This window comes from Odocoileus virginianus, chromosome 28, assembly GCF_023699985.2.
Source record: "Odocoileus virginianus isolate 20LAN1187 ecotype Illinois chromosome 28, Ovbor_1.2, whole genome shotgun sequence".
Taxonomy (NCBI): Eukaryota; Metazoa; Chordata; class Mammalia; order Artiodactyla; family Cervidae; genus Odocoileus; species Odocoileus virginianus.
The window spans coordinates 36,761,203-36,789,101 of NC_069701.1; the positions used below are offsets into that span (position 1 = coordinate 36,761,203).

Genomic DNA, 27,899 nt, shown 5'->3' on the forward strand with positions numbered 1-27,899 from the left:
TTTTAGGGTTTTTTCTAGGTTTTTCTCTTTTTTTGCTTTTTTTTTTTTTTTTTGCTTTTGTTTTTAAAAAAGAAGATAGCATACCACGGAATTCAGGCAACTTACATCAACAAATAGGCCGTGTGATTTTAGCATGAAGAAAAAAATTACAAACAGAGCTGTGTAAGCGGGTTCTCCCGGAAAAAATAAGAAAAAACAACTTTTCCGAACAACGTTTCCTGTCTATCTGTTTGGTATCTCCCTCCCTCACTCTTCTCTCCCTGAACAACTTGCTTCCTCCAGAGTCCTCTCCTCCCTCACTCGTGCCCTCTCCCCCTCATTACACACAAAACTGAAATGTGCACAGTGAAGGCTGGCGCTGAGGAGCTGTTACCAGAACTCGGTGGCGGTGTGCGGGGAGGGAGGGAGCAGAGGGAAGGAGGGCTTGGGAGGAGGTACATGACAGGCGGTGGTGGAGGAATCTCCTCAGAGGTTAGAGGACTTGGGAGGGGATGGTCAGGGGAAGGGGCTTTGAAGGCTAACTGCAAGTCGGCCACGGGGAGAGGAGAAATTGAACGTGGGAAGGGATGAGGAGTGGCAGGGAGTCACAGACACACTGGAGGAGGTCCTACCCACAGGACGTTGGGAGTGGTAGTGAGAAGCCATGTGGAGTTAGGGAGGTGAGGAGAGACAGGGAGTGAGTGAAGGAACTGGACAGGAACACATGATTCTCTAGCTAACCTAAATCCCCAACTTTCTCTTTCTTCACCCTCCACCTCTGACCCCCACTGACTTCCCCCCTCCCCCTCCCCAGAACCCCCATGGGCCACCAGGACCTGGCCAGGGCTTGACTGCCTCTGGCCTTCTTATTATTGTTAAAACAATAATAAAACAACGGAAAGAAGAAGAAAGCAAAAAAAGAAAAGAAAATACATACACAGCCATCTGGGAAGGATGTACTTGCTAACATAGGGCCCAGGAGAACTACTGGGTAGGGCCTCTGGGGGTGGGAGCCTAGGTCTGATAGCTGGGGTCCCCTGGGCAGAAATTGCAATTCCCATCAGCCCCAAAGAGTGAGAACTACAAATCTCATTAGCCCTTACAGGGGTGTGGACCACAATTCCCATCAGCCCCTGGGTCAACAACTATAATGCCCATCAGCCCCCCTGGACAGACCCTCTCAAACCAAAACACTGCAACCCACTGGTCTGGGGCAGAAGGGAGCTGAGCCCTGGGTCTAGGGGGCTGGTGGAAGCACTCCCTCCTCTTGAAGAGGCAGCTCTGGGTCTGGCGGGGGTGGTAGGTTTCTCCTCTAGTACTCCTTCCAGCTCAGCTCAAGCCATGCCCCCCATCTGAATGCTTATCTCTGATCTCTCTCCAGCATTTGATCTACACGGATCACACCACAGGCCTCCCACCCCTTCTATGGGAAGCTTCTCAGGACTCCATTGGCAGATCCCTCTGTCCCATGCAGCCAGGCCGGCCATGTGCCACCACCACGTCTTGGCACCTCTTCTCCTCCTCCCCCCACCCAAAGTGCTCTGGTCTCTGTCCCGCTGTTCAAACACCTCTGTTGATCCTCTGGATCACAAGCTCCAGCAATCTGGCAGAGCCGTCCTTGGTCACAGTAGACAGCTCAGCCAAGATCTTGCTGTTGAACTCACAGCCTCGCCAAGCTCCTCAGGCTGCTCTCCCCACCAGGATCTAACCTCCCCCTGGGCAGGAGCTCACCTGCACCCCAGACTGTGAAGCCTCTGAGCATCTGGCCTTCCACAGGCTCAGGCACCCTAGAAAGCTGAGCCAAGAACAGAGAAGCATGTTCTGGGGGGCTAGGACTGTCCAATACCAGCCTGTCATGGAGGAGAATGCTGAGGCCTAGAGTGGGCAGGACTCCCAGGAGTCAGTGTCAGGCTACTTGAATGAATGGACTATCCAGTCCCTTCTGTGGCTCTCGGAGGCCAGGGGAGGGTCATGTCTCACAAGGAGCCCAGAAGGCCTGACTCGTCCTCCCCGTGCCTGCAGGAATCTGCTAGGCTGCTTACCTCTTGGCTTGGATTTTAACCTGGGAGGCCATGACCTGTTCTATCATGAATTCCTGTGTGACTGTGGGTAAGTTACTTTCATTTTCTGGGCTTCAGTTTCCTTATTTATAACATTAGGGTATTGGGCTCTAGGCCCAGAGTGAGGTCAAGGCCTGGCTCCCAGCCTAGGGATGAACATAGTTGGTCCCCCATCCCTACCTGAACCCTACACCCACCAAGGATAGCCCAGCAACCTGGTCCTTAGATCAGGGGCAAACTCAGCTGTTAGGTCTGAGGAGGAGGCTGGTAGCCCCTCAAATGGTGGCATCTGGGCCCAATTATGACAAAGCTCCCTTCCCTGCATGAACCCTGGACACATCTGGGGTACTCACTGCTGGCCCACATCACCTACCTTCTTCCTGACCTTTTGCCTTCTGTTCAGAGCACCTTCCCCCTGCTGATAACTCACTCATCCTTGAATCCAACCAAGCACCTCCTCTTCCAGGCAGACCTCCAGATGCTCCTCTCTGCCCTAGATGCCTCTGACACCATGTCCCTATTCTGTCCTGGAGGCACAAGTTTGGACTCACTGCCAGGAAGGCCCAAGGCCCATCTGTCTCTCCCGAGTATCCAGTACTGGGCCTGGCACAGAGCAGCAGCTCACTGTGTTTTGACCACAGGAGGAGAGGAAATTTCATCAGGCATTTCCTCTGAGCCAGGCCAAGCTAGGTATCTGAGCAAAAGGGCTGGGAGCCACTCTCATAGGCCAGAGCAGCTGGCTTCTGAGTATCTTTCCTCCCCAACACCCCCCCACCACCCACCCCCCCAGCCCAGGCAGCAGACACTTCTGAGAGTTCAGACTGGCAGGAACTGCTCCATGGGCCCAGCTCTCACCCACAGTCCCCTCTACCTTCCGTCTTAGACTGGGCCACCAGTTGTTCCTGGAGACTTTAAGATCAGGCTTATCCTGGACAGGCTTCTCCTTGACAAGCTAGCTATAGCTGGGGCTCCAGAGAATGCCAGGCCCACGACATGGGACCAGGAGACCCATGGTGGGGACACATCACAGCCCAGAGGGGGTTGATCAGGCCAATCAGGGCACAGATCTGGCTGTCTACCCTCTTACTCATCCCCACCCCACTAGATGAAGGTGTTCAGGGGCCTCAGGCCTTGGATCACAGACAAGTCCTGCCCATCCTGAGTCTCCCACCCCACAACGATTTGCTGTAGTTCACTGGTTCCTTAAGTCCTTGGGGCACACAGGCTCCCAGTGTCCCCCTGTGAAGCACCCTACTTCCCTCATCCCCACCTCCAAACCCTCCCAGGCCTGGTCACATTGACCTCTTGCCCCCGCCCTTCAACCCCAGCCAGTTCTTGCCTCCATCTCCAGGTTGTGGTCCTGCATCCTCAGCTCCTCTGTGGCTTTCCCCTGGGTCCAAGGTCTTGAGGGCATCTCCTGAGGGTGTCCTACCCTCACCCACATCCCCCACACTGCCACACCTGCCCCTTGATGCCCCCTTCTCATGGCCCTGAATACAAGCCTCCATCCCCCACACCATGTCCCCCCAGGGCCCCACAACCCCTACCCTCTCCACAAGACAACACACTACTGCAACCCCACACTGCCTTCCTTCTCCAGCACCCACTCAAGCCAGCCTGGGCTCTGTGGCAGTCAAGTCACACTCAAAATAGGGTACTGGGTTTTCCTGAGGTCATTCATCAGTCCAGAAAGGGTCAGGCAAGCTTGCCCCAGTGAGGAGTTAGTGGGGCCTAGAGGAGGGGAGGAACCCTCTGAGACTCCTCACTGCAGAAGTCCAGCTGGGGGCTCCCCAGCTCGCCCTCCCCACTGGGCATCTGGGGTGTGGACTCAGGAAGAATCATGGTGCCTGGAATCCTGGGTCCGGTTCTACTCCAAGGGTGCACACTAGGATGGGGTGCCCCTGGGGGTCTGATAAGGGCCCTAGACAGCCTCTCTCCCCGCCCCCACTTCAGGCAAATGCAGCACTGGGGGAATATTCACAGGGGCATTTATCATAGATACCACTCACCCACTGCTCTGCAACTGAATTTCAGCGCATGGCAGTCCTCTTACTAAAAGGAACTCCATTCTGGCCAAGGAGACCACAAGCCACTCCCAAGCAGCCTCCTCCCCCAGCAAACCCTGCCTCTGGGGGCTGCTGGCCTGGCAAGCCGGACCCTTTCTGCTTTTAGGGCACAGAAGGCCCTTGACTGGAAATCTACCCAGGAACCCCATTCCCATCCAAGCAAGATCTGCCCAACTCCAAAGAAGCATCTAAAACTGAGGCTGAGAGAGACGAAGCAATCGGCTGCCTGAGGCCTCATCCACCAGCCCTGGGTGCCCTGTCCAGGCTGTGATGTTAAGACGGCCACTAGTCCAGCATTGTAATGTGGATTAGAAAAACGGCAGCCTTTCAATGCGGCCACAGCCCTGCAGGCACACGGTTTGGCAGATTGTATCTTTGTGCAAAATTGGAAAAAGACATCCTAGCTTGCTGGTGGACACAGCCCCGCTCCAGGGTCCAGGACACACAGCTTGGCAAGCAGAGCACTGGCGAGATTTCAGCCCTTACTCACCTGCTCACCTGTTCCAGCAGAGAACAATCTGTGCAACTGTGTGAAGTGGCCTGAAGGGTGCCGCCCCTCCCCACCTGAAATCCCCGCACAACAAGGGCAAACAAGGGCCAAGTGGAGCTAAGGTCTGAGACGGTGAGGCGCATCCTGTGTGCACACACGTACGCCCACCACTCGGAGGGGCCTGTTTCTGTGCGCCTGGGCCTGTGTCTCTAAGCACGTGTGTGCGTGTGCGCACAGACATGAACCTTGATGGATCTGGGCATGTAAGCCCACATGGCAGCAAGTCTTAGCGGACGTGCGAGCATGTGAGTGAGTCTGTGCTCTGTACGTGGTTTGCACGTGGTTTGTGCGTGGTGGTCTGAGCTCATGTGTGCCCACGTGAATGCATGAATGTGTCCCTGAGAAGATGAGAGCCTACCACTGTCGGTCTGAGCACACGCCGTGTGCCTCCGTGACCACCGTCTTCCTTCAGGCAGTGAGACTACATTTCCCAGCATCCCTTGCAAGTAGGTGTGGCCATAGGAGGGAGCAGTGGGCAGTGCCAGTACTGGCCCCTAAACACTCCAGGGTGCGAGACTCTGCACTCTTTCTCCTCCTTCCAGTGACCTTGCCAACCTCCTGTTGAAATGGAGGAGCCACAGGTTGGAGGACCTGGGTTCCCCAAGCACTCCTGCTGGTCACCCAGGTAGGGCTTCCCCTGATGAGAAACTTCCCTTGAAGGACCCACTCAGATTCGGGGGTTATCTGTTACAGAAACACACATTACCTTCACTAGTACAGACACAGCCCCAAGTGGGTGTCACATTAACAAAAACCTGTGGCCCTCAGGTAACAATCCAAGGAGATGGATTTGGAGGCTGGAAAGAGGCAGGACCACATAACGCAGCCGCAGGACAGCTGGCATCTTGGACTGGGACCCGCCCCAGGCCTGCTGAGGCTGAGGCACTAGGGGAAAGTGCTCAGAAAGTCAGGATAGCAGGGCCGGCTTTCACCTCCTGCATTTAGTAACGTGTTACAAAAAAGAGACAATGTTAGACAAGAACTCCTGGGTTTGCAACAGAGATGAGGGGACCAGAGAGAGCCCAGAATAAGAGGCCTGCAAATGTCAGAAGAGCCACTGCCCCCCAACCCCAAATCTTAAGAGAGAAGACTGGAGACGGCTTTCAGGGACAGTGGCCCAGTGACACTTCCACCTGAATAACAGGGTTCATCCTGGCTTCTAGGATCAGAATAAGGAAGCGGTTCCCCACCCGATTGTTCCCAACGCCCTCAAGATAGTCACCGTTAAATTAAGAGAGGACAGAGAAACAAGGAAATAAACAGGTTTGAGAATGACGCCTAGGAAAGAAGTCTGAGTGTTGGTCTGTTGACTGTTTGAGCCTCAAAACAACCTATGGGCCCCCAAATATGCACAGGAAGTGGACTGTCAAGGCTGTGGGGCCTCCAAGGAGGATGCTTTCCCAGCACCCACCCAGAGATGGCCATGAAGGATAAAGGACTTGGAGGGACCTGCCAGAGGGCAGCACCAGGGCTCCAGACGAAGGAGAGGGAAGTTTCTCCAGAAAGCAGAGCGCGGTTTCAGGGGGAAACGTCCCCACCACTGAGGGCAGAGCCTCGAGCTGCCTGCTGGCTGGATCTCCACAATACTAGGAACTACAAGCTGCTGTGTGCCCTCCATCCTTCTCTTTGGATGCAGGGTTTTATGGTGGTGGTTGTCTCTGGTGTTCTGGGTGTGTGGGCAATAAGATCAATTATCCTTTTAGTTAATGGGTATCCAGACCATATATGGGTACCCAGGAGCTAAGTCTGGACCCTACGGAGAGGGCCCATCTTGCAGACATCCTCTCCTCTGAGAAGACTGTTCTAATCAGGGTGCGGGGAAGGGGGCTTTGGGTATCTCCCTTGGGGAGGGGTGGGTGTGCTCAGTGTGTGGGAGAGAGTAGAATGGATTGTTTGCAACCCAAAGCCCAGACTGTGGCAGATAAATGGCTAGCTGGTCACCAAATCTGTTTTTACTTCCTCTTGTGAGCACAGCAGGGCCATGCCTCCCAGCCTACCTGGAAGCTAGGCTGTGCCATGGGACGGTGCTCTGGAGGGCAGGATCAGCAGGACCCACGTGCCCCCCTCCCTCCCAGGCCTGGCCCATAAACCCTCCCCTTATGCCCCTCCCATTCATCCCCTTCCACCACAACTAGGGAAGTCACGGTGCAGCTTCAAGGTGGACAGAGATCAACTCTGAATCAGTGATTGGAAAAGAGCTGCTCACCCATCAGGAAGTGTTTACGTGAAGGAGAAGTCAATTTCTATGTGTTAAACCATGGTGTTGAGAGCTTGTTCGTTATAACAACTAGTGTTATCTTAAGACAGGCTAGAATCTGAACACACCGGTGTCTCTGATTCTGAGCTAGATGTGTGGGTCTGAGCAAATGGGTCAGTGCCTGTGGAATTAAGCATGTGTATCCCTCTGAGGCCCCGTGTACGTGTGCACAGGAGCAGAGCCTTGGAAGGGATGCACACATGTGAGCTACGTGCATGAGGCGGCTTCTCCGGTCTGAGCATGGGGGTTTATGTGAAGCTGGGTACACGTGTGTGTGCGGGTCACTGTGGTCTGTGAGTTGGCCTGGCGAACAGGGAGGCAGGCACTGTACTGCTTCTGAAGACGTGTGACTGGCCAGAGGGTCCACAGCTATGTAGGTGTGCTATGTGTAGCTGCGTGTGTATCTCTGAGTGTATGAGTGAGTGTATGAGCAGCTGTGAGCACCCACGTGGGTCAGTGCTGACCTGACTCTGCGTGTGTGTGCGTGTGTGTGTACACCACTGTGGGACTGAGTATGCATATGCATGCCTTGAGGGGTCTGAGCACATGTGTGTGTCCAAGCTAAGGGGCCTGCAAGTGGGAATGAGCTGAGATGGGCCTTGAGGAGCACCTCTCCCGGGTGGTGGGGGAGGGGTGCAGGTCTGTGGGGCTGAAGAAACGTGGGTCTGTGCGTGGATCCCTGGGTCTGTGCACACACAGCCTGCCTGAGGATGTGCACACACACACACATGTTCAGGGGTCTCATATGAGCGCATACTTGGTACACGAGGACATGCCTTTGAGGATGTGTGCATCTTAGTGATTGTGAACAGATGTGCAAGTGACAGTAGGTCTGAGCCCAAGTGTGTGCATGTGTGGAGCTATGACACTCGTGCACCTCTGTGAGCCTGGGGCAGACATGGACATCCCTAAATTCACATGTCTGTGTGTACACACATGTGCTTGCACCACAGAAAGTTTGCTCACGTAGTGTGTGTGCCTACTCGGAACATGGACACACACACATCTGTGAACGTCTGCAAGTCAGAGTTCACACGGAGGATTCTGTGACCTGAGCACATGTGTGAGCATGTCTGTGACACAGGTGGATTTGTATACATGTGTGTGCCTCCATGAGATGAGTGTGGATGTGGAATTCTGAGAACCTCAGGTTCGTATGCACGTGGGCCTTAAGGGTCTGAGCACACAGGCATATGTGTCTCATGAATATCTAAAATATGTGAGTGCTTTTGAACACATGCATGTGATTCTGAACATCTGGTCTACCCCTCAATAGATGTGCACATGCACCCTTCAGTGGGGCTGTGAGTGCATGGATGTGCAGCTCTGAGCACCCACGGCTGCCTTGGTGGGTTAAAGACATGCTGCATGGCACCCTCGTGCAGCTGGGCTCGTGTTTGAGTGTGAAAGCTGTGGGTCTGAGCAGGCAGACACCTGTGAGCCCGCATCTAGGTGAGAAGCCCTAAGCACACACATGCAGGACTGGGGCTCTAAACACGTGTGTGCTTCTGTGAAACTGTGTACATCTGCGGGGTTGCCTGTGTGTGCCAGACTTCTGGGGCTCTGAATACAAGCATGTTTCTTTAGATCTAAGTATATGTGCGCCTCTTTTAGCCTGGGCACAAGTGGTGTGTGCCCTTTAGGTTTGAATATATGTGGACCTGTCAAAGTGGACATGAATGAGCTTGCCAGTAGGTCTATAAATGTGTGTGCCAGGATGTGGGCGTGCCTCTGTTCAGACACATGTGTGCATGTAGCTGGGTCCTTCTGTGGGTCTGAGCATGTGAGTGCACTTCTGTGTGTCTTAAGAGGTGAGATCCCTACAGGCCAGGCCCATAACACAGGGTGTGGATCAGGCTGGCTAAGACAGCTTGGGTGGTGGGTCACCGTGCCTTTTCTGCAGGATATGGCTCCCTAAAGGCACTCCCACTAGAAAGAATCTGAACACCGCGTCCATCAACACAACGCCCTTCTTCGGCTGGGCAGCACCCTTATTAAAGTGACTGTCAGATGATGGGTTCTCCAAGCTGGGGCGCCTGGAGAGGGGCTCAAGTCAATAGAAGGTGAGAAACATGTCAGGGATGACCTGAGGCTTCACAGCTGGACCCCAGGGAGGAGGATCTGACAGGTAAGAGAGGTGCAACGAGCCTGGGGCCAGCCCTAGGTAGCTGCTGTCTCTAGCCAGGCTGCCTCCATCTCTGACACTGACCTTGGAGACCAAGGAGGCCTGGTGTCTGCTGAAGAAAAAGCCTCCCAGAACTGGGGGCACAAGAGGGGTTATGGCCCGAGCCCCTCCCCCTCCAGGTGGGAGGTGTCATGGTCTAGGGACCCTGGAGTCATCTTGGCCCTTGTCTGGCCTCTCATTGAGATAAAAATCCAATTTAAGCATTTCAGAGCAGCGTGAATGTGGAGGTGCAAACATGTGCGATGCAGATCTCAAGGTGGGTTCCATGGGTTTTTTCTGGATGCTCAGCATGCCCTCTGCCCGCCTGCCCTCTTATTTTTAAAGGCTGGCCCACCAGCCTCTCCCCAGCCCCCAACCTCCATTCCTTCTCCGCCCTCCATGGTCCCCTCACAGACTTGACCCTTTGATGGAGGGAAGGCAACTGACCTGCCCACTTCAGCTCTGCCTCAATCCCTGGTCCCAACACAACCTAAAAGCACCGAGCCACCTGCACACACACTCAGGCCCCTGAGATCTTGGGTGGGGTTGGGAGGCCCGAGCCTCAGTGGATGGTGCATGGCCCCAGGGTGGCCCTGTCTGTCGCTGTAAGATGGCCATCTGCTGGGCCCGGGGAAAGCAGAGACTTCTCCACTCACCCCGGCAGTTCACATCCCCAAGTGTGCAAACACGTGCGGTGGGGCCAAGCAGTGCCTTTTGCTCGTGACCACACAGCCTTCTGTCCCCAGAGTCCCATCCCGGGGCTCCCATGGGACCCTGTAGCACAGCCCCCCTTGCAGGCCTGGGCTGGAATTCCATGTCCGCCTACAGGAAACCCCTTCAGTGACTAGTCTGGGGAAAAGTGGGGTGCAAGGAGGGTGCTCTGTAAAAGGTGCCAGAGTGGGCCCAGAGCCTCCCAAAGCAATGGTGGGTGTGAGGATGCATCCCTGAGCCAAGATCATCAAGGGAGATGGGGGAGCCCCCCAAAGAAGAGCTTCCCATAGTGGAGGGCATCCGTCCAGAAAGTACTGTCCTGGCTGTGGGTGTGAAGGCCTTTCCAGCCCAGTAACCAGAGGCTCCCTCAAGTCCCTCAGGACCCAGGACTGCCAGAACAACTCCCTCACTCTAGCCTACTGGGAGACACAGGGCGGTCAGGCATCAGCCTCTAGGCCTGGAGGCCTACGCCCCAGAAATCCCTCACCCTTGGTCTCTGCCCCAAGGCTCCAGGGTCTTCTGGCTCTGCCCACACTCCTTCCATTGAATGGCCACATTTAGTCTCCTTCCATGCCCGCTGCAGCCCACCCTCAGTATGAGTGGCTCTTCTGTGGCTGGTAGAATCCCCAGGCTCACCCCCAGGCCAGACTCACAGGCTTTGCCCAGGTCACACTGCCCACCTCAGCTGACCCCTTCACCCTCCCTGACCCCAACCCTGCAGGCACTTGCCCCAACCTCCAGCTTCCAGTATTAACAGCCCAGCCATCACACATTGCAAAGTAATGGGTAGAAGTCTCTGCAAAACCCAAGCAAGAGATGAGGCTCCTGGGGGCTCATCCAGGCCACCACCAAGGCCCACGTGCTCCTATAGGCAAATGTGGCCACATTCAGTCTCTTTCCATTCCCGCTGCTGGCCTCACATACGAGGACCTCAGCTCCTCCCAGCTGCCACCCACCTGCTCATGTGCACCCACTGTGCCACTCCACACCCCACACTTCTCAGTTGGCACCCAAGGCCCACCCCTGCTTTGCCAATCTGGTCTCTCTCTGTGGGGCTGCACCCTTCTTTCCAGCTAGAAGCATCAAGCAGAGGCCCGGAATGCCTCCTCCGGGAAGCCTTCCCTCCCAGCTCTGCTCTCCTCCCAGAGCAGCTCCCCAGGTCCAATCTCCCTGGGGACCTAATGCCTGGCTGGGGCACCTCCCACCTAACTCCCCCAGCTTGGCCAGGGAGCCCCAGGATTGTCTGGCCACCTCCCTGAGACTGGGAGTGAGAAGGGTTCAGGAGCCAGCAGAGATCTCCCCTTCTAGTGACCAGGAGAACACTAGGCCTCAAGGACTGATGGGAATTGCAGTTCTGAACCCAAGAGCTGATGGGAATTGTAATTCCTAGGCCTGCATTCCCCATCCCCATACTCCATCCCCCAACACACTATAAGGACTCATGGGACCTGCAGTTACTCATCTTTCTAGGGTAAATTCTCCCTCTTTCCCTCCTGGCATCCCTTGGCCCTCAACCTTAGAACCCCAAACTAAGGACCTCACTACACTACCTCTGAGGGCTGGGGCACCAAAAGGCCAAAAACTGCCTCACCAGGGAGCACTCATGGGGCCTGGTGGTAATGGCAGGAAGGAAGAGGAAGCTATCAGGAAAAGTTAAGGCCTGGCAGCAGGCCTCTGGCAGGGCTTGGGCCGGGGGCAGGGATAGTCGCCCCCCTCCCCTCAGCGTCGCAGCGGGCCCGGGGCAGGGGAGGGGGGAAAGGCACTCACCAGTACTGGGTTCACACTCCTCCAGGTCCTCGTCATCGCTCGGGCACTCGGCCGAGGCCACCAGGAGGTCATCTGTGTTCTGGGGGGCGAGAGGAGGGTGGGGGGAAAGAGGAGGATTCCAGGGCAGGTCAGCAGACCCCACGGCCACCTCCTGAGTTGTGGGACAGGATGGGGGATGGGCCCTGGGCAGAGACACACATCCTGGTCCACACCCCAGCTCTCAGAGCTTGCTGGGTGACCCAGGGGCCTCCACCTCCCCCATGCAAAGCAAGGCTGACTGAACAGCCCTGCCCTGCAGCAGCTCCCGCGCTCCTGGGGATCAATGAAACAGCACATGTTGTGCCTTTTATTTCTGGGAAGCTGGGGGACTCAAGCCGGACCTGTGACTGCGAGACCAGAGCAAGAGGGTCCAAGGGTGGCAGGGAGGTGAGGCACAGGGGCCTCTGGAGGCTGGCATGGGCAGAGCACGACCTGGGGGGTTTCTCGGTTCCAGCCTCACCACCCCACCATCCTCATCTCTCTTCCAACCCCCTTCCTGGAGCCCGGGAACCGGGCTGCACACAATAATTAGGGCTGTGGTTGCCATGACAACAGGAGTCGACTTTGTCAGCATTTTCTCTCCTCCTGATTGCAAAGAAAGAGAATCCCCAAGATGAGTGAGTGTAAGGGGAGGGGGGGATACACAGGGGGTGACAGGGAAGAAACCCAAGGAGGGAAACCCAGACTCCAAGCAGGAACGGAATTAAAGACTTCGGTGGAGGGAGAAGGCCAGGCCGAAGGTCAATGATGGGAGGAGTCTGGGCTGGGTAAGGGGTGAACCAGTCACATCCCGCTTCTTCCCCACCCCCTGATCTCAGGACTCTGCAGCCCTCACCGAAGGACAAGGTGGGGCCTGGAAGACTACTTTTCCTTCTGCTTCTCTCTATAACCCCACCCCTCTCTCCTGCCTAGACGGTCTGCCCATCACCTCACATGAGACTGGATGCCCTTCTTGCCATCAGGCACTGGGCATGGCCAGTGCCCAATCTTGGCTAGAGCCATGCCTTTTTCCCAGGGCTCCCCGCTCCCTGGGATAAGGCCTGGATTCGGGTCCCCTCAATTTTCTTGGCTCTGAAGGCAGAAAGGAAGGGGGTTCAGGCTTGACTCTCTTGCCTGGACAAGGCTGTCAGCCAGATCCAGGCCCCTCCCGCACAGACTGGCAGGGATGAGGGGATGGGAGCTCAGAGAGCCCAGCCCTCATTTACAGAAACTTCAGGCTGGTGGTGGAGGTAGGACCTGTCCCCGTGACTGACCCAGCTCCTCCCTCACCTGGGACGAGGCCCGCAGCCATGGACGATGGGGGACAGGATCGGCTTGGGCAGGGGGAGCAGGGCCCTTAAGCAAGGTCCAGTGTGCCAGGTGCGAACCCCCACTCTCAGGCCATCAGTGACCGACGGCAACAGCTAGAAAACTCAGCTGCACCCGGGGCTGCCTTGGTGAATCACATATGCTCAGTCAGCTTTGGCCACCAGGAAAGTCAGGCCTCTCCTGTCCCAGCAGAGCCTCATTCTCAGATACAGCCCCCTCAGTTGCTCCCCCGGGTGCAAGAGGAGATGAACTCAAGCCTGACCCGGGGAGAGCATCTCAGCAGGTGGGGCGGGCCGGGGGGAGGGAAGTAAAGCACCAGGGGACTGTCTGCACCTGCCTGGCTCTGACCTGCAGGCTCGGAGGACACTGAGGCCTGCTAATTGGTGGCGTCTACTCAGGGTCACACGGAGAGGGCTTGTGACAGAAGTGGGCTGGCAGTGCCACCGCAAGGACACCAGCCATCAGGGAGAGGCTGCTCCGGCCTCCACCAGCCTCTGGAGAAGGGCCGCCGCCGCCGGGCGAGCCACTGATCCCTCCAGCGCTGTCGCCTCTGTGCCCTGCCCAGCGTGGTGCCATCCTGGCTCCCTCTGTCTCCCCCTCGATGCCCACACAACACCAAGTATGGCCTTCATTACTAGGCAGGTAGCAGGGGTCATTCCATCCCCCAGCCCAATTTGGTCTCTCTGGGGCTTCACCGGTCTCTCCAGGTAGAAGCATCAAGCAGAGGCCTGGAATGCCTCCTCCAGGAAGTCTTCCTTTCCAGCTCTGCTCTCCTCCTATAGCAACGCCTCTCTCATAGGTCGGGGGTGGTCTTCCCTGGTCTAGCTAGGGTACCTAACTTCCCCTCGACTCTGGGAATGGCCCCCCTAGAAAGAGTGGTCACCTCCACATCTATGGCATCCCTGGTTCCCAGGGTGACAAGCGCTTCAAGAAAGGACACCTTGCCGGCTCCATCTAAACCACCGTCCCCTCAGAGCTTCCCGGGCGCTGGGGTTGCTAGGCAGATGTCAGCCCTACCCCCACCCGAGTCCTGTCCTTCGTCCGGCCGCTGAAGGGGCCCTCACCTGGGTGGTGCTGTCCCTCAGCGTGGGGGAGCGGCCCCGGCGCGTGGTGGTGGTGGCCATGGTGGTGGTGGTCTCCATGATGGTGGTGGCCATGTCGGCCAGCAGGGTGGTGGCCGTGGTCTCCGCGCTGAGCAGCACGGACGGCCCCTCCCCCACCAGGCGCAGGTGGCCCTCGGTCCGCACGTTGGGGTCGCTCTCGGCGGCCAGCGCCAGCACCTTGAGCCCATTGTAGTAGAGGCCGGACACCTGGCCCTGGAAGGGGCGGCCCTGATCCCGGCCCCCGATCTTGATGGCAGCCTGGCTGTTGAAGATGGTCAGCTGGCGGCCTGGGGGGTGGGGAGGGGCAGGGGTGACAGAGAGGGGACAGGCAGTAGGGGGAGACCAGAAAGGGGACGGAGAAGGGGGGGTGTCCAAGGCGGGGAAAGGGGTGGAGGTGGAAACCAGCAAGTAGGGGTTGGGTGGGGAGGGAGAAACGAGGAAGGGGCAGACACCAAAGGGAAAGTCCTCGTCAGCCACTAGCCCGGTCCAGCCAGCAGGGACCCTGGAGGGGAAGGGGCCCCAGGGCACACATGGGCTGGGAAAGGGGGCCCAGCTCCCCCCTCTCCCCGCCATGCTCAGGCCTCTGGCCTTCCCACCCCCCCTCCTCTCTTGCTCTGGGGGCATCGCCTCCTTCTTTCCCTTCAGTTGGATCCCCATCTTCCCTCTGTGCTCCCCCCCAACTTCCCACACCCCGTGTCCAGCCCCAAGCCACGGAGCTCTCGGAAGCAGCAGACAGAGGAGACAAAAAGGCAGAAACGGAGGAGGCGACTGCCAGGCCACGTGGTCAGTGCGTGTCAGGGCAGGAATGGAGGTGAGGCCCGGGCGGACAGTGCGTGGGGGGAGGGCCAGCATGCGTGAGGCTAGGAGCAGCCATGTGGACCGCACTCAGCCCTCCCAGCCACCACCCAGTGCTCGGACCTCTGGCCAGGCTCCCCTCCTCCCCTCGAGGCTCAGCCACAGCCTGGGGATCACACTTTGGAGAACAGAGTCCTTCCTCCCCGCCAGGGTGTGCAAGCACAGAGATGGAAAATGTTAAAGGGACCTTGCTTCGCTCGCTGACAGCCAAAAAAACCACTCCAGCTCCAACCTCGCTCCTCACTCAGCAGTGACACCTCAGAATTCCCACCTGGGTGGGCTTTGGCTGTTCCGTTTGGTTTTAGTGGATCTGGGGGTCAGTTTAACCCTCTGAGTTTGTTGCTTTGGTTTGGTTTTTAGAAAAGATATTTATTATGTTTAAGTTTAGATTTAACTTTGGTTTTGATGTTGCTTATTTTGTGGGGGGAGGTGGGCAGAGGAAGTACTAGGTTGCCCCCTGCTCCCCTGGACCTTCAGCTGCTGGCGCTGGGGGGTTAAGGCCTGGCTTAGCCCTTGTTAGCCTCTGGTTAGTGCCTCGTTAAAGATCTGGTTTAGAGTTAGGTGCCTATAAGCCCTGCCCTGAAACCTGGGCTGAGGACAGTCCAACTTGTGAAACCCACACTCCTGCTGGAAACACGGGTTCCCCAGAACACCCAGACCTCTGGGGCCCCCAGCCATCTGTCTGGCCTCTGGCCAATGATCGGCCACGGGTGTGTCTGCTCAGACCCTCTGCTCAGCCTCTCCTCCTCCTGCAGCCCTCCTTCTGCCCAGTACCTCCCTCAGCCCTGGAGCAGGGCCATCATCTTCCAGAGGGGGCAGCCGGAGCCCACAGAAGCTGAGAACTAGTGAGTGGCAGTTCAACATGGGACCAGGGAGGCCCTGAGGATCACTGTGTCCAGTTTCCACCCGCACGTGGGAATCAGGAGAAAAACAGAGGAGAAGGTTCACAGTGGTCAAACGAGTTTGGAAAACAAACATTTCATAATTAAACAAGAGGTTTCTCTCTCGCAGGACTTCTCAGAGCCTTTATTAAATTGCATGTTCATACGCCTCTCCAAGAGGAAGAAACAGGATTCCGATTTCTCAAGCTCATTTTACCACAAATCTCTCTCTCTCTTTCTTCTTCTTTTTTTTAACCACAAATCTCTTTATCAAGAAGCATCTCATGGGACTTATGCTTCACAGGATATGTTTTGGAACTGGAAAAATGGATTCACTCAATAAATATTTATTGAGAACCTACCACATGCTAGGAGCTGATGGTAAAGTAATCTCTCCAAGAATGCCCAGCTCTGGTTCTCCAATGCTTTCCTGCTCCTTATTTCATCTCATCCTCACGGCACCCCGTGTGAGGCAGGCTGAGCAGGGATCACTGTCCCTGTCTCCCAGAGGAGGGAGCCGATGCCTTGACCAAGGCCATGCCACGCTATGGGAAATACTAGAGAACATGGCCCAATCCTGCACTTTCTAGAAGAGGAACCAGAGGCCTAAAGAGAAGGTACAACCCTGCAGGAGGAAAGCAGGACTGGGGTTCCAAACCACCAGCAGGAGTTCTTCTTTCAACTGGACCACAAGTCCCACCCCCCAGGCCCCTCTCCCTGGCCTGTCCAGCTCTCCTTACCCTTGGGGTCACAAGTTGTCCCAGCCTCAGCCCAAGCTGCTCCCTTGGCCTCTCTGATTCTGGGAGAGGGAGGTGGGTAATGGGGAGGAAGCTACATGGGTGAGCCAACTAGGCCCCTGGGGCCCCACCCACCATGAACTCCTCAAAGGGTTAAAGTTCACCCCGCTGGAGAGAGCAGCCCAGTGTGGCTGGGGGCTGTAGGTTTTAGCGATATCTGTTACAGTCCCTTTAACTTTTTGTCCTGCTACGGATTTATCACATCTGGTTATCAGCATGTTTAGTCCCCGCTGGCCGTGTGGGGGGCTGGAAGTGACATTGGGGGTTTTAGTTGGGGCAGGCCCCAGTGGACATTTAAAAGCACAGTTATCAGCTGGTTAGGTGGAGGTTTAACATTGCTACTTCCCCCCTAGAGTTTAGCCTTAGAGGTACAGAGCTCGCCCCCTCTCCAAAGGGAATGGGATGGCTTTGCCCTTGGCCCCAACTTCCCTTGGTGACAAGTGGCCTTCTCCCTCCTCCCTCACACCCAGCAGCGCCTCTTAGCCAGCTGTTCTGTCTTCCTCATCAGCTCAGCGGGCACAGAAATCCTCCTGAGATGCCACCTCTCCCCCACCTCCTAGTCTCCCCCCAACCTCCACTGCATCTGAGACCTTCTGGACCCAGGTGGGCCCCTTCCAGAGACAGCAGCCTCACAGATGCTCTCAATCTTTCCAGTAGGATCTGAAGCCCCCCCCCACTCCTCCCTTTTCTCCTCAGATGAGCCCTGTGAAGTCTTCCTATCCCTCCTTGGGATCCTAGGACCACCACCCTCTGCTTCCCAAAGCTGTCTGCTGCCCAGCATGCTGTGGTCCTCAGTTGGCCCTCGACTAAACCTCTGAGCCAACAGGGAAGCCCCCTCCCCACCTGCACTTGACCCTGCCTTCCTGGAGGGGTTTAGCATCTCCTCGATGACCCTAGTCCCATCACAGGTTTAGGAAGAGACCGAGCTCTCCCACTTCTAGGAAAAGCCCCACCCCTGCCCCAACCACTCCTCTAGAAGCCACGGACCCATGACCCCAAAGAGGAAGGGAGCACCCTGGCCGGACAATCGTCCTTTCACTAGGGGGTGGGCGATGGGGAAGGCTTGGATGGGGAAAGAGAGAGCTCTGCACCTTTAAGATAGTGTTTTTAAAGTTAATTAATTAATTAATTAATTCTGGTTAATTACCTTTGTCGAGCAGCCACTCATCAACTACTCGACCAAGCCGGTAGGGGATTCTCTGTCTAGCAATCGCCAGGCGCTCGTTATCAAAGTTTCCTTGGAAAAGTTTAGAAAGACAGTAGGTTTCTCAGGCGGCGAAGTCCAAAGGAGTTAGAAAAGTAATTATGCATTTCTCAGGAGACTCAGAGTAAGCGGCCACATCCCACGGAGAGAGGGCAGGTCCACCCAAGGCGGGAGAAGAAACGCCGGTCCCTCGTCCGCCCTCCGGTCCCCCTCCCTAGGCTCCCAGGCAGAGCCAGCCCCATCCTGGGGGCAGGAGCCACCCGAAGAAAAAGAGGGAACAAGGAAGAAAAGGAAAGGGGAATGGAAGAAGAGGCAGCTGGAAGGTCAAAGGTCAGAGGTTAAACAGGTTTATCTGTCTGCCCGCTTCCTTCCCCATCCCAGAGTGGGGTAGAGGGGCGGGGAGGGGCATTTAGCAGGTTTAAGTTAGGGGTGGAAGGCCTTAGCGACCCAGCTGGTTACTGCGTTTAGAGGGTGATTTAGAAGTGGGAGGGACGGGTTAAGCGGGGGTTTATGCGGCGTTTAGGGGGTGGTCCGGCACACGCATTTAACAGTGAAATTTAAAACACTTCTCGAAGTCCCCTCGGTTCCCTTTAGGTTCTGTGATGAACTCCCAGCTTCCCCTTACCTCCCACCCCACACCACACCCCACCCCACCACTGGTTTCCACCTGCACTTCCCCCGCCAAGCCCCCACCATTCTCACTGAAGACACTTCCAGGCTTCTCACCCTGGTCACAGCGCCCCAGCTGCCCCGCCCAACCCTTGCATCTCGTCTCCTCTGCCACCCCGGCCCACCCCCGGGCTCCCTGCAGCTGCCCACGGCCCTCCTCCGCCTGGCGGCACCTTGCTCTCATCCCCCTCTCTCTCATTTTCACTCCAAGACCCTCGGACTCCTCTCCACTCAGGTCTCCGCTTCGTTCCAGCCCTGGGGACCCATCCCAGCCCCAACCTGAGCCTTCCTCCTCTCAATCCTGGCTGCCCATCCATACACAACTGTTCTCTCTGCTCACAGCGAGCAAGGAGAATGTGTGTGTGTGTGTGTGTCTGTCTGTGTGTCTGTGTGCTCTGTGAGCTCTCCCCCAAGGCTGTGGGTGACCCCAAACTGTAGCAATGTGGAAATGGAAGTTATTTCCTTTGGGCACCTGGCCACTCTACCCATTGAAACCACTGACACGATCTTCAGTAACATGCACTCTGGGGGCGTTTTCCTTCTTATGTCTCACTGCACAACCGCGCTACCTGCCCAGTGAGACCTGGGCCTGGGCCTGCCTGTGTTCACCTCCCATGAACCTCCCGTGGTGTGTTCACTCCAGCAGGGATGGGGCCTCCCTGGGTGCTTACGAGGCAGTGAGACCCTGCCCTCCCAAAGGTTCCACAGACTCTGAATCCACAGAGTCAGGTCACTTGTGTTTTAGACAAAAATGGATCATCCACTCGTTTAGTCGCTCAGCAAACATCTCCTGAGTGTCCTCTATTCCTGGCGCTGGGTGCTGGAGATGCAAAGAGAAGTCCCGTCCTTGCCCAAGGGGAGCCCCCACCGAGCTGCAGCTGGCAAGTGACCGGCAGAGTGCTGTGTACTGTTCGAGGCAGCACAGCACCCGGGCTGGGACTGGGAGGGGCCCCAGAAGAGTCTGGAGGAGAGCAGCAGCCAGACGGGAGAAGCGAGGGAGGGGAGGCAGAGGGCGCACTCGAACAGAGGCAGGAGGGCAGGGGGCATCCAGGCACCTACTCCCACCGGACAGCTGTGTGTATGTGTGTGTGTGTGTCTGTGTGGTCATGTATTTGTCCGTATGTGTGTCCTGAGAGGGAGGGAAGAATGTATGTCTGCCTCACTGGCACACACAGTTCTAACAAGAGCTCCATTTACACAGCACCTCTGCCATGCCATGCCATTCTAGCACTTTCCTTAGGTCATCTCATGGAACTCTCACAGTATGGCTATGATGCAGATATAATCCCCAACTTTCAGAGGTAGAAACTGAGATACAGAGGTGCTAGATGACTTGTCCAAGGTCACCCAGCTTGTCAGTAGCAGATGCAGGATGAAAAGACAGGTCCTGCTGACTTGGGGTCCCTGGGCTGCATGTCTGTGCTTCCTGAGAGTCTGGACCAGGCACACTCTACTCTGGCCTGCTGGTGTCGCTCGGGGTGACACTCACTTTCATAGGTGATCTGCCCTCACAGGGCACCAGGCCTCAGGTTACTCTGCTTGGCAGTCAAGGAGGCACCCCACAGCCTCTCCAACCCCATCCAGGGATCCCAAGCAGAGGAGGGCGGGTGTGACTTTTCTAATCTTGTATCTGCCCTGCTGGGATCCAACGGAAGGAGCTCTGGCTTGACGTAAAGCTTCATGCTCCCCGAGTCCAGCCCTGTCCAGTGCAGGCTGGTGTCTTCACTGCTGCAAAGGTTGCCCTGGTGTGTATGTCTAAGAAAGAGCGAAGTCTGAGGCCCACAGCCTGGCCTGTCGGTGTCGGCGTGTCTGTGGCACTTGGAATGGGAACACTTATGTGCCTGAGTTGCCCCACACATGCCCAGGCCTCAGGGTAAGCTGGCATCCCTCTTTAGGGCTTTTTCCCCCTGTGTCTGTCTGACCACGTGAATATCTGCCAGTGTCTGTGTGTCTGGGGCTGGCCTGCGTGTGTGTCAGTCTCTGTGTTTATTAGGGGACTTTGGGGTTCTGTCTTCAGGGCCTGCCTGAGAGTGTCTGAGTACAAGCCCATGTGTCAGTGAGCCATAAGCCCACATGAGCCTTTTCACCCCAGTGTAAGTGGGCTGTGAGGGTTTGCACACTTGAACCTCTCACATCCTTCCACCCCCTCAGCCAGCACGGGGCAGCTTCTCTGGGCATCACTTTGGCCGAGGAGAGGAGCTGAGCCTGCACATGCTCTCTCTGCTCCTCAGTCGCCCCATGCACATGACTCTGCAGTGTCACTCAGCCTGTATCTCCGTGTCTTGGTGCGTCTGCGGTTCTCCTGGGGTACCTCCACTTCCCCTCCCTGTTGTCTCCCGCACTGGGGTTCTCTTTGTCTCCCTCCCCAGGCTCTGGCCACCTCTTCTCTTGCTGGCTGCATCCGCGAGACAGCGGCTCCATACATCTCCCTGCATCACTCCGGGCGCTGCCTCCGTTTCTGCTTCTGTCTCGGTGACTATTTCCATATCTCTCCACCGCTCCTCCCTTGTTTCCTGTCACTCTGAGGCTCTTTCTCTGCCTCCCTCAGATTCTTGCAGAGTCTCTGCCTCCTCATGTCTTTCAGGTCCTCATTCCTGTCCTTCCCTTGCGCTCCTCAGACCTTGATGGGCCCTCGGCCACCACAGCTGTCACACTGTTGAATCAAGTCTGTTTGCATCCCTGCGCTCCCCTGCCCCAACGACTGTGAGCTCCCTGCAAGCAGGGGTTGTGCCCTGTGTCCTCGGAGCTTAGCAGAGGACCTGAGACCAGTAGGCTGTTGACGAAGGCTTGTTGGAGGCACTTGACCTATTTTCGCTCTTGTTGTCACTGGTCGCTCTCTCCCTTTCACGATGTCCCTTACTCTTTGACACACTGGGGTTCCTTTTCTCCGGTCTCCATGGTTACTTCTCTTTATCTAGTTCACCTAATATGAACCTTCGACTTGCTCTTTGTAAAGACCTTGGTTCTTGCCTTGGTTCTATCCTTGGGAACAGCCCTGCTTCCTTGCCAAGATCCGTTTTGGGTTACTTCTGAATCTTCTCTCTTTGGTGTCTGCATCTGCCTCCCCATTTCCACCTGTCCCTCTTTTCTCAGCTCATCCTTCCCTCACTTACGTCAGACTCTCCTTACCTCTACCTTCCTTCGCTTCTCTCATCCCCCACCAGCAAATGGGACCCTGCCCTTGCAACCTTCCTGGCTCAGCTCTTCCAACCCCCTGAGAGCTGACCTTCTCCCACAGTCCCGCCCCTACCCTTCAAATCCCACTTTTTCCTTTTGGCCCCGCCCCACCTTGGTTCCGCCCCTACAAGCCAACCTTTCCCGCAGCGGGAAGCCTGGCCACTTAGCCCCGCCCCTGGTGCAGCAGCGCTCCTATCGGAGGCAGCCCTGGCCGCCCTGCCCCACCCCTCCCGCCACACCTCCGCGCCCCGCCGCCTACCTGCCGGGTACCGTTCGTTGACCGGCCAGCTGTCCACCTGCAAGGTGGCGTTGCCGCCACTTCGAGTGAAGCGTACCACGTGGTATTTGCCGTCGCTCACGATGGCGTTGGGCTCGTCGATGGTAATGTCGTCCGTGCCCACGTTAAAGATCACCCCAACGGTGCCCTGGTCCTGGGGACAGGGAGGCCGAGATCAGGGGTTGGGAGGGAACGACCATTCACTCCTGCTAGAACTCCTCCTGTGACCACCACTGGGCCAGCTCTGCTGCATTTAACAGCTTTACGACACACCTCTCCCAGCCGTGTCTTTACTGGACCCTTTCACCTGCCCAAGGAGGTTGGCTTGCCCCCTCCCCCATACTCGAGTGAGGGAGCAACTGAGGCTCAGAGAGGTTGGAGAAGCCACTGTGGGTGCAGAGCATGGACCTGGAGCTTGTCAACCGACCACACTCGCCTCTTGCTTTTAGGTTCAGTCAAAATGTTCACAAATGTTTACGGGGCGCCTACTCCACCCAAGGGCCACTGGGCCTGCAGGCCCCGGACAGGGATGATCAAGAGCAAGCCAGGACCAGTGGCAGCACGGAGGGTAGAGGCCTCCCTAAGGCGCGACCAACAGGGGAGTCCACAGAAGCCAGCCTGGTGCCTCGAGAGGGGCTGGCTTCCCCCCACGCACACATCTCCGAGCTCTAGCCTCCCCTCCCCTGAATGCTCAGCACTGGGCAAGTCCCTGGGGGCTTCGTCACCAGGGCATCAGCAGGCATCAGCCCATGTAGGTCAGGCCTGAGTGTGGGGGCAGCCCCTCTACAGTCAAGGGGGCAGAGGTAGGCAGTCTGGGCTGCATGTTTTGGAGGGTGTTGGGTATAGAAAGAGATCCAGGAGACAAACCATGCTGGGCTCATTAAGGAATGGTGAGATGGGGGTATAAGGGTAGAGGATGCTGCAGGCAGGTGGGGATGGACAGAAAGAGGAAAGACAGGGACTGAGCCTGGAGGAGGGGAGCGGAGAGTTGGTCTGAGCAACTCGCCCAGCCCCAGGCCTCAGAGAGGGCCTTGTGGGAAACCCGCACAGGCTGCCCAGGAGCCAGTCCAGGAAAAGTTCTGTCCATGGTGCCAGAGCCTCACTGAAGCCCTCAGTGGTGCCAGGCCCTCTGTGGGTGCTGCACACACGTGCTCCCTTCACCCCCACGGCAACCGTCAGGAATGTACAGCACCCGCGTTCCACTGAGGAGCAAACTGAGACCCTGGGAGGGTAAACAATATCCCCAAATCCCACGGCTCATAAGAAAGGAACCCCAGGTTTGAACCCCAGTTGGCCTTACTCCAAAGCCAGTGCCTTTTCCCGCTGTGCCCCACCAGTCTGGGGAGACACCAACTCAAGAGTGCTGGAGCTGGAGGTGATCTGAGAGGCTACTGAGACCAACCTTCCTTCAAGAGCAAAGACATCTAAAGAAGCCAGTGCAAGGCCCTCTGGGCCCTAAACCTGAGCCCCTATTCCATTCCCCTGTGCTTCCTAGCAGCACCCCGAGTTCAGCCTCCTGAGTTCCCACACCCTCCTCCACCTAGGACAGACACTTGCACAGGTTCCCTCACAGTCAGGGGGACCCAGATCCTCCCAGAACACACTACACTCCTGGAGTCTTCCTGAAAAGCTGTTCCAGTCCAGCCTGGGCATGAGGAGCCATTCAGCAGCCACCTCCTGCGTCCAACAGGGTCAGGAGGCTCGGCGGCACTGCAAGAGGGCCAGGGTGGCTCAGACGAGGCAGGCATGGGGTTTGCAGGGAGAGTGGGGGAGCAGGCTGTCACCTGTGGTCTACCTGAAGACCCAGGCCCTATCCCTTCCCCACTGGGGTCCATTTCTCCCCCTCCTAGAACCTGGGAAAGCCACACACATTCAGAGAGCCCTACACACAGCAGCACCTCTTCAAAGACACAGCAAGGCAGGGAAACTGAGGCTGGGCTTGCCTAACAAAGAGTACTAGCAAGCTGCACCCAACCAGCACCTGCAGACTGGCGACATCCAGGGAGAAGGGGTGATGGTCTGCTCCTCACAGGAGGGGAGCAGACCTCAGTACTGCTGTGAGTAATCCAAAAGCACCAGCCCCTTGGGCGCCTCTGAGGGTTTCTCCCCACGAGGCTCAGCTGGGTGGTGATGGCAGTCAGCAAGCGGAAGTGGTCTGAGAGCCGGGCAGACAGAGGCCGTCCAGGGCAGCTGGAAGGCAGGACACCCCCGTTTCCTAGGAGGCAGCCAAGCCCAGAGCCATGCACTCCGGGGGGAAGAGGCAGCTCCCAGAGCTGCTCCCGACGTGAAGTCAGTTGTCACTTCTGTTAAAGTCATTAATTCCTAATTCCCCAATTACCTCATTAGGCGGCGGCGGGAAGAACGAGGCCGCTCCTACAGCAAATAATTATGGGAGTCAAAATTAATTTGGCAAAGTGGAGCGACGCTTTATTAGAAACGTCAAATTGCTTTTCTCTTATTTTGCTGCCGCCTCCCCACTCTCTGAGAGCTGCTAATGACGCTGTGGTGGGAGCTGATGTGTCACCAGGGGAGGAGGGGGCTTGGGGGCTGCCCCAGGGGGCTCGAGCCCGTCAAGTGCCCGGCTTACCCTGCACGTGGCTCCCACACTTCCTCCAGGGCCCCCCACCCTTGCCAGGCTCCCCATCCCAGGCCCAGCCCCACTCCGCCCTGCCCAGCCCTCTACAGCACCAGGCGTCTGTAACCCAGCACCCAGCAAAGGCGGTGGGTAACTGCTGAGAGGGGGAAAAGGCGACTCTTCCCCGCTCCCTGTCCCCCTGTCCCTTCTCCTCAGCACTGGGGGGATCCTGTCTCCTAAACCCACAGGCACAGAGACAGAAGTCATCAATGAGGCAGACACAGACCACCTGCAGATCAACTCATCCAGGGGGACACTCACGGGCGATCGGGCTATTACCGGACATGGTGCTTCCGAGGGGCTGGGCAATGCCCTAAGAGCTTTACGTGCATCATCTCGAACCTCCCCAGCAGTTCCCTGTCTTCTTCCCATGCCACTATGCAGAGGAGGACACTGAGGCACAGGAGATGAGGGGACTGCACGAAGACAGGGCAAGGACGAGGCGGGGCGGGGACTCAAACCCAGGCATCTGCTCCGAAGGGCACGCAGCCTCTCACGACTATGTGACGAGACAGCGGCCGCCCTCACCCACAGCGAAGGACCCAGAAGCACAGTCACACCCGCCACGCAGGCTCAGGAGACTGAACTGGCAGCAAACACCACACAGCCAAGGAATACAAATATAGAGCGACACGCCCAACCAGAGGCCACGAGACTGTCCCCCACGGTGCCCCCGAACGCTCCTGACATGATCAACGTGCACCGGCCCCACGCTGTCACACTCAGTCATCACACCAGCGCACTGCCTCTCACGTGGGCGGAGACACCCGCTCACGGAGCTTCCAGCCTTCTCCGCCACACCTCCCTCTGCACCCCTTTCCTGCTCGCTTCGCTGCCTGGCCTCCCCCGCCCGGCGCCCATCAGCTGCCACTTCTCCAGCTCCACTCTGCCTACAGGCCATCTCCCCTCAGGCCTCATTCCTTCACTCCCTCCTGTCCGTGTCAGGGGAGAGGATGCAGCCTGGGGAGCCTAAAAAGCTGCCCTGTAAGGAAGGGCCGGAGCCCAGAGAAGCCTCTCCCCTTGCCCTCTTGCTCCCTTGAAGCTCACGGTCCCCCAGGCAGATCCCTCCAGCACACAGAGCCTGGCCAGCCTGTTCAGCCCTCCCAGCTCAGGGTCCCCAGGTCAGCGCATGGGGTTAGGGCAGGGAAGGGAGGAAGCTGTAAGGGGCTGCACAGGTGGAGATGGAGGCAGGTCAGAGGCCCAGGGGCTAAGACAGTGGGGAGAGGCTTAGGGAAGAAATGGAGCAGAGCCACCTAGAGCTTGTAGGGAAGGGTGTGGGGGCAGGACCGGAGATGGGGAGCAAAGGGGGCAGCTTCAAGACTAGAGTTAGGATGGAAACTGTGAGCAGAGGGGCCTGGGGGAGGCAGTAGGAGAGAGCAGAGGGCAAGGAGGGGAGTTGCACAGAGAAAAGCAGAAAAGCGGGGCTCAGAGGTCAGGGTGGAGATGTGGGGTTGGGCCAAGAAGTCAGGGAGGAATGCGCAGGGCTGTGGGCAGAAAGGCTGTAGGTATGGCTAGGAGGCCGGGCAAGGTGGCCGCTGCGAGGGCAAAGGTCATGGGAACTATATTCAAGGGCAGGGCAGAGGCAGGACAGGATCAAAAGGCAAGGTGAAGAAGCAAGGGTGGGCTGTCCCGGGGCGGGGAGGCCAAAGGAGGAGCAGGAGAAAGTACGGGACACAGTGGGTAGCCGAGTTGGTGTCACAGTGAGTGGGCAGCAGCCCAGGGCAGTCATGAGACGAGGGCGGCCCCGAAGGCTGCAGGAGAATGGCCTGGAAGCCTGGAGGGGGCCCCTGACTACATTTAGGAAGGTCAGAGACACAGATGGTCTCAGAGCTCGGAGCTGGGGAGCTTCAGTGAATAACCGGCAGGAGAGGGGGTCCCAGAAGCAGAACCACAGGGAGGAAACCCCAGGGGTCAGGGAATAGAGATTCTGGGGGCTCCATGGAAGGGAAAGATTTAAGGTGCTGGTCCCATGGCAGGAGGGACAGAGTGGACCTGGGGTAGGAAGGCTGAGGGGTTGGGAGTGGTGACCCCGCTTCTTACGATGTGCAGCTGCAGGTAGTCCCCGAGGCCCGAGGCGCTGTCGACCCGCACCAGCACGGCGCTCCGCTGGTGCGTGCTGAAGCCCACGGCCAAGCGGTCCATCCTTGTGCTCGGCCGGTCATTGGGGGGCCACGTGTAGGTGATGAGCGCTCCCCCCTTCCCAAAGATGTACGTGGTTCCAGCTGCAGAGAGAAGGAAAGGGAGAGGGAGATAAGACGTCAGGAGGGCGTGGTTAGCAGGTCCTTAGGGCTGTGGCCAGAGCCCTGAGACAATGGGTTTAGGGTACAGGGCTTCAGCTGTGAGACCCACAGCGGCCACCAGGCCCTGCTGTCCTAGGGAACAGTTGGCGGGCGGGTGCCCGGCTGGGAGCCTGTGCACGCGCACAGACAGATGTAGCGGCCTCATCAAGAATTCCAGTTTTAATTACGGCAAAAGAGAGGTAATAGAGAGACCGACACAGAGAGAGAGGGCCTGGGGAGACGCTGCGAGGGGACAGGATGATCACCAGGGGCAGGCAGGACCTAGAGGGCCCCGCTCGACTGCTCCCAGGCCCGGCCCAGGTGACAGGTGTGAGGTGTGTGCTTCTGCAGGCTGAGTGGAGCAGGCACCAAGGCAAAAGGAGCCCCAGGCGATGGCGGGAGGAGAAGCAGGGGCTGTGTTCGGCTCTGACTCATAGCCCGCAGGCTGGCGCCCCTCCAACACCTGGCCCCCACCCCCTCCCAAGCCCCTGCAAAGCCTGGTCCCAGTTTGCCTGGACTCCCTACTTCCACTCCCAACTAGGGGGCTGCCTGGGTGCCAAAACAGGGGGTCCTGGAGCTCTGCCCAGAAAAAAAGAGACAGACAAGGGGGTGGGGGGGGGAGAGATTGACAACCAGAGGAGGAAGGAGGCAGAGAGACAGATGGACAGAGAGGGACAGAGAGGGGTGTAGGTGAGAGAAAGCAGGAGGATGGGAGCCAGAGATGGTGAAGGGAACCCTCTCCCACCCCTCCCCCACCCCACCCTCTCTCCCCCTCTGTCTCCTCTTTGCCATCCGGCTGCCGGGGGCGGGGTGTGAGGTCCCTAACGATCTCAGCCCCAAAATAAACCCCATTAGTCGCCACGTCCCCTCCTGCGGCTGCCTGGGCTCCCTGGGGGTGGGGGGGGTGGGGGCAGACTGATGACCGAGGTGGGGGTGGGGGGCCAGTCACCCAGTTGCTGGGAAGGGAGCTCTGTCTGGGAGGCCTAGAGGACTAGTGCTCTGGGGCCTTCAGAGAAGAGAAGACAACAATCTTGCATTCTTTAGAACATAAATGGAGCAGATGAGATTCATAAAATGCTTAATTAAATAATTAGCCACTAACGACTCCTCTCAAAGCACTT

The 27,899-nt window shown here is 57.4% G+C and overlaps 1 protein-coding gene across 34 annotated transcripts in view; it reads right to left on the minus strand.

Annotated features, from left to right (window-relative positions):
• The window catches only part of NRXN2 (neurexin 2), a 108,756-nt gene that overhangs the window by 1,412 nt on the left and 79,445 nt on the right, over positions 1–27,899 (minus strand). For 24 of the 34 annotated variants that reach the window (XM_070457587.1, XM_070457588.1, XM_070457585.1 and 21 more), the window contains 5 exons: positions 26,540–26,721; positions 21,847–22,018; positions 17,685–17,774; positions 13,966–14,291; positions 11,555–11,633 (listed from right to left, as the gene is read on the minus strand). In XM_070457587.1, coding sequence (XP_070313688.1) covers positions 11,555–11,633; positions 13,966–14,291; positions 17,685–17,774; positions 21,847–22,018; positions 26,540–26,721 — 849 coding nt within the window. The remainder of the gene's footprint in view (positions 1–11,554; positions 11,634–13,965; positions 14,292–17,684; positions 17,775–21,846; positions 22,019–26,539; positions 26,722–27,899) is intronic. The other 10 variants (XM_070457590.1, XM_020891767.2, XM_070457589.1 and 7 more) reach the window with 1 other exon arrangement.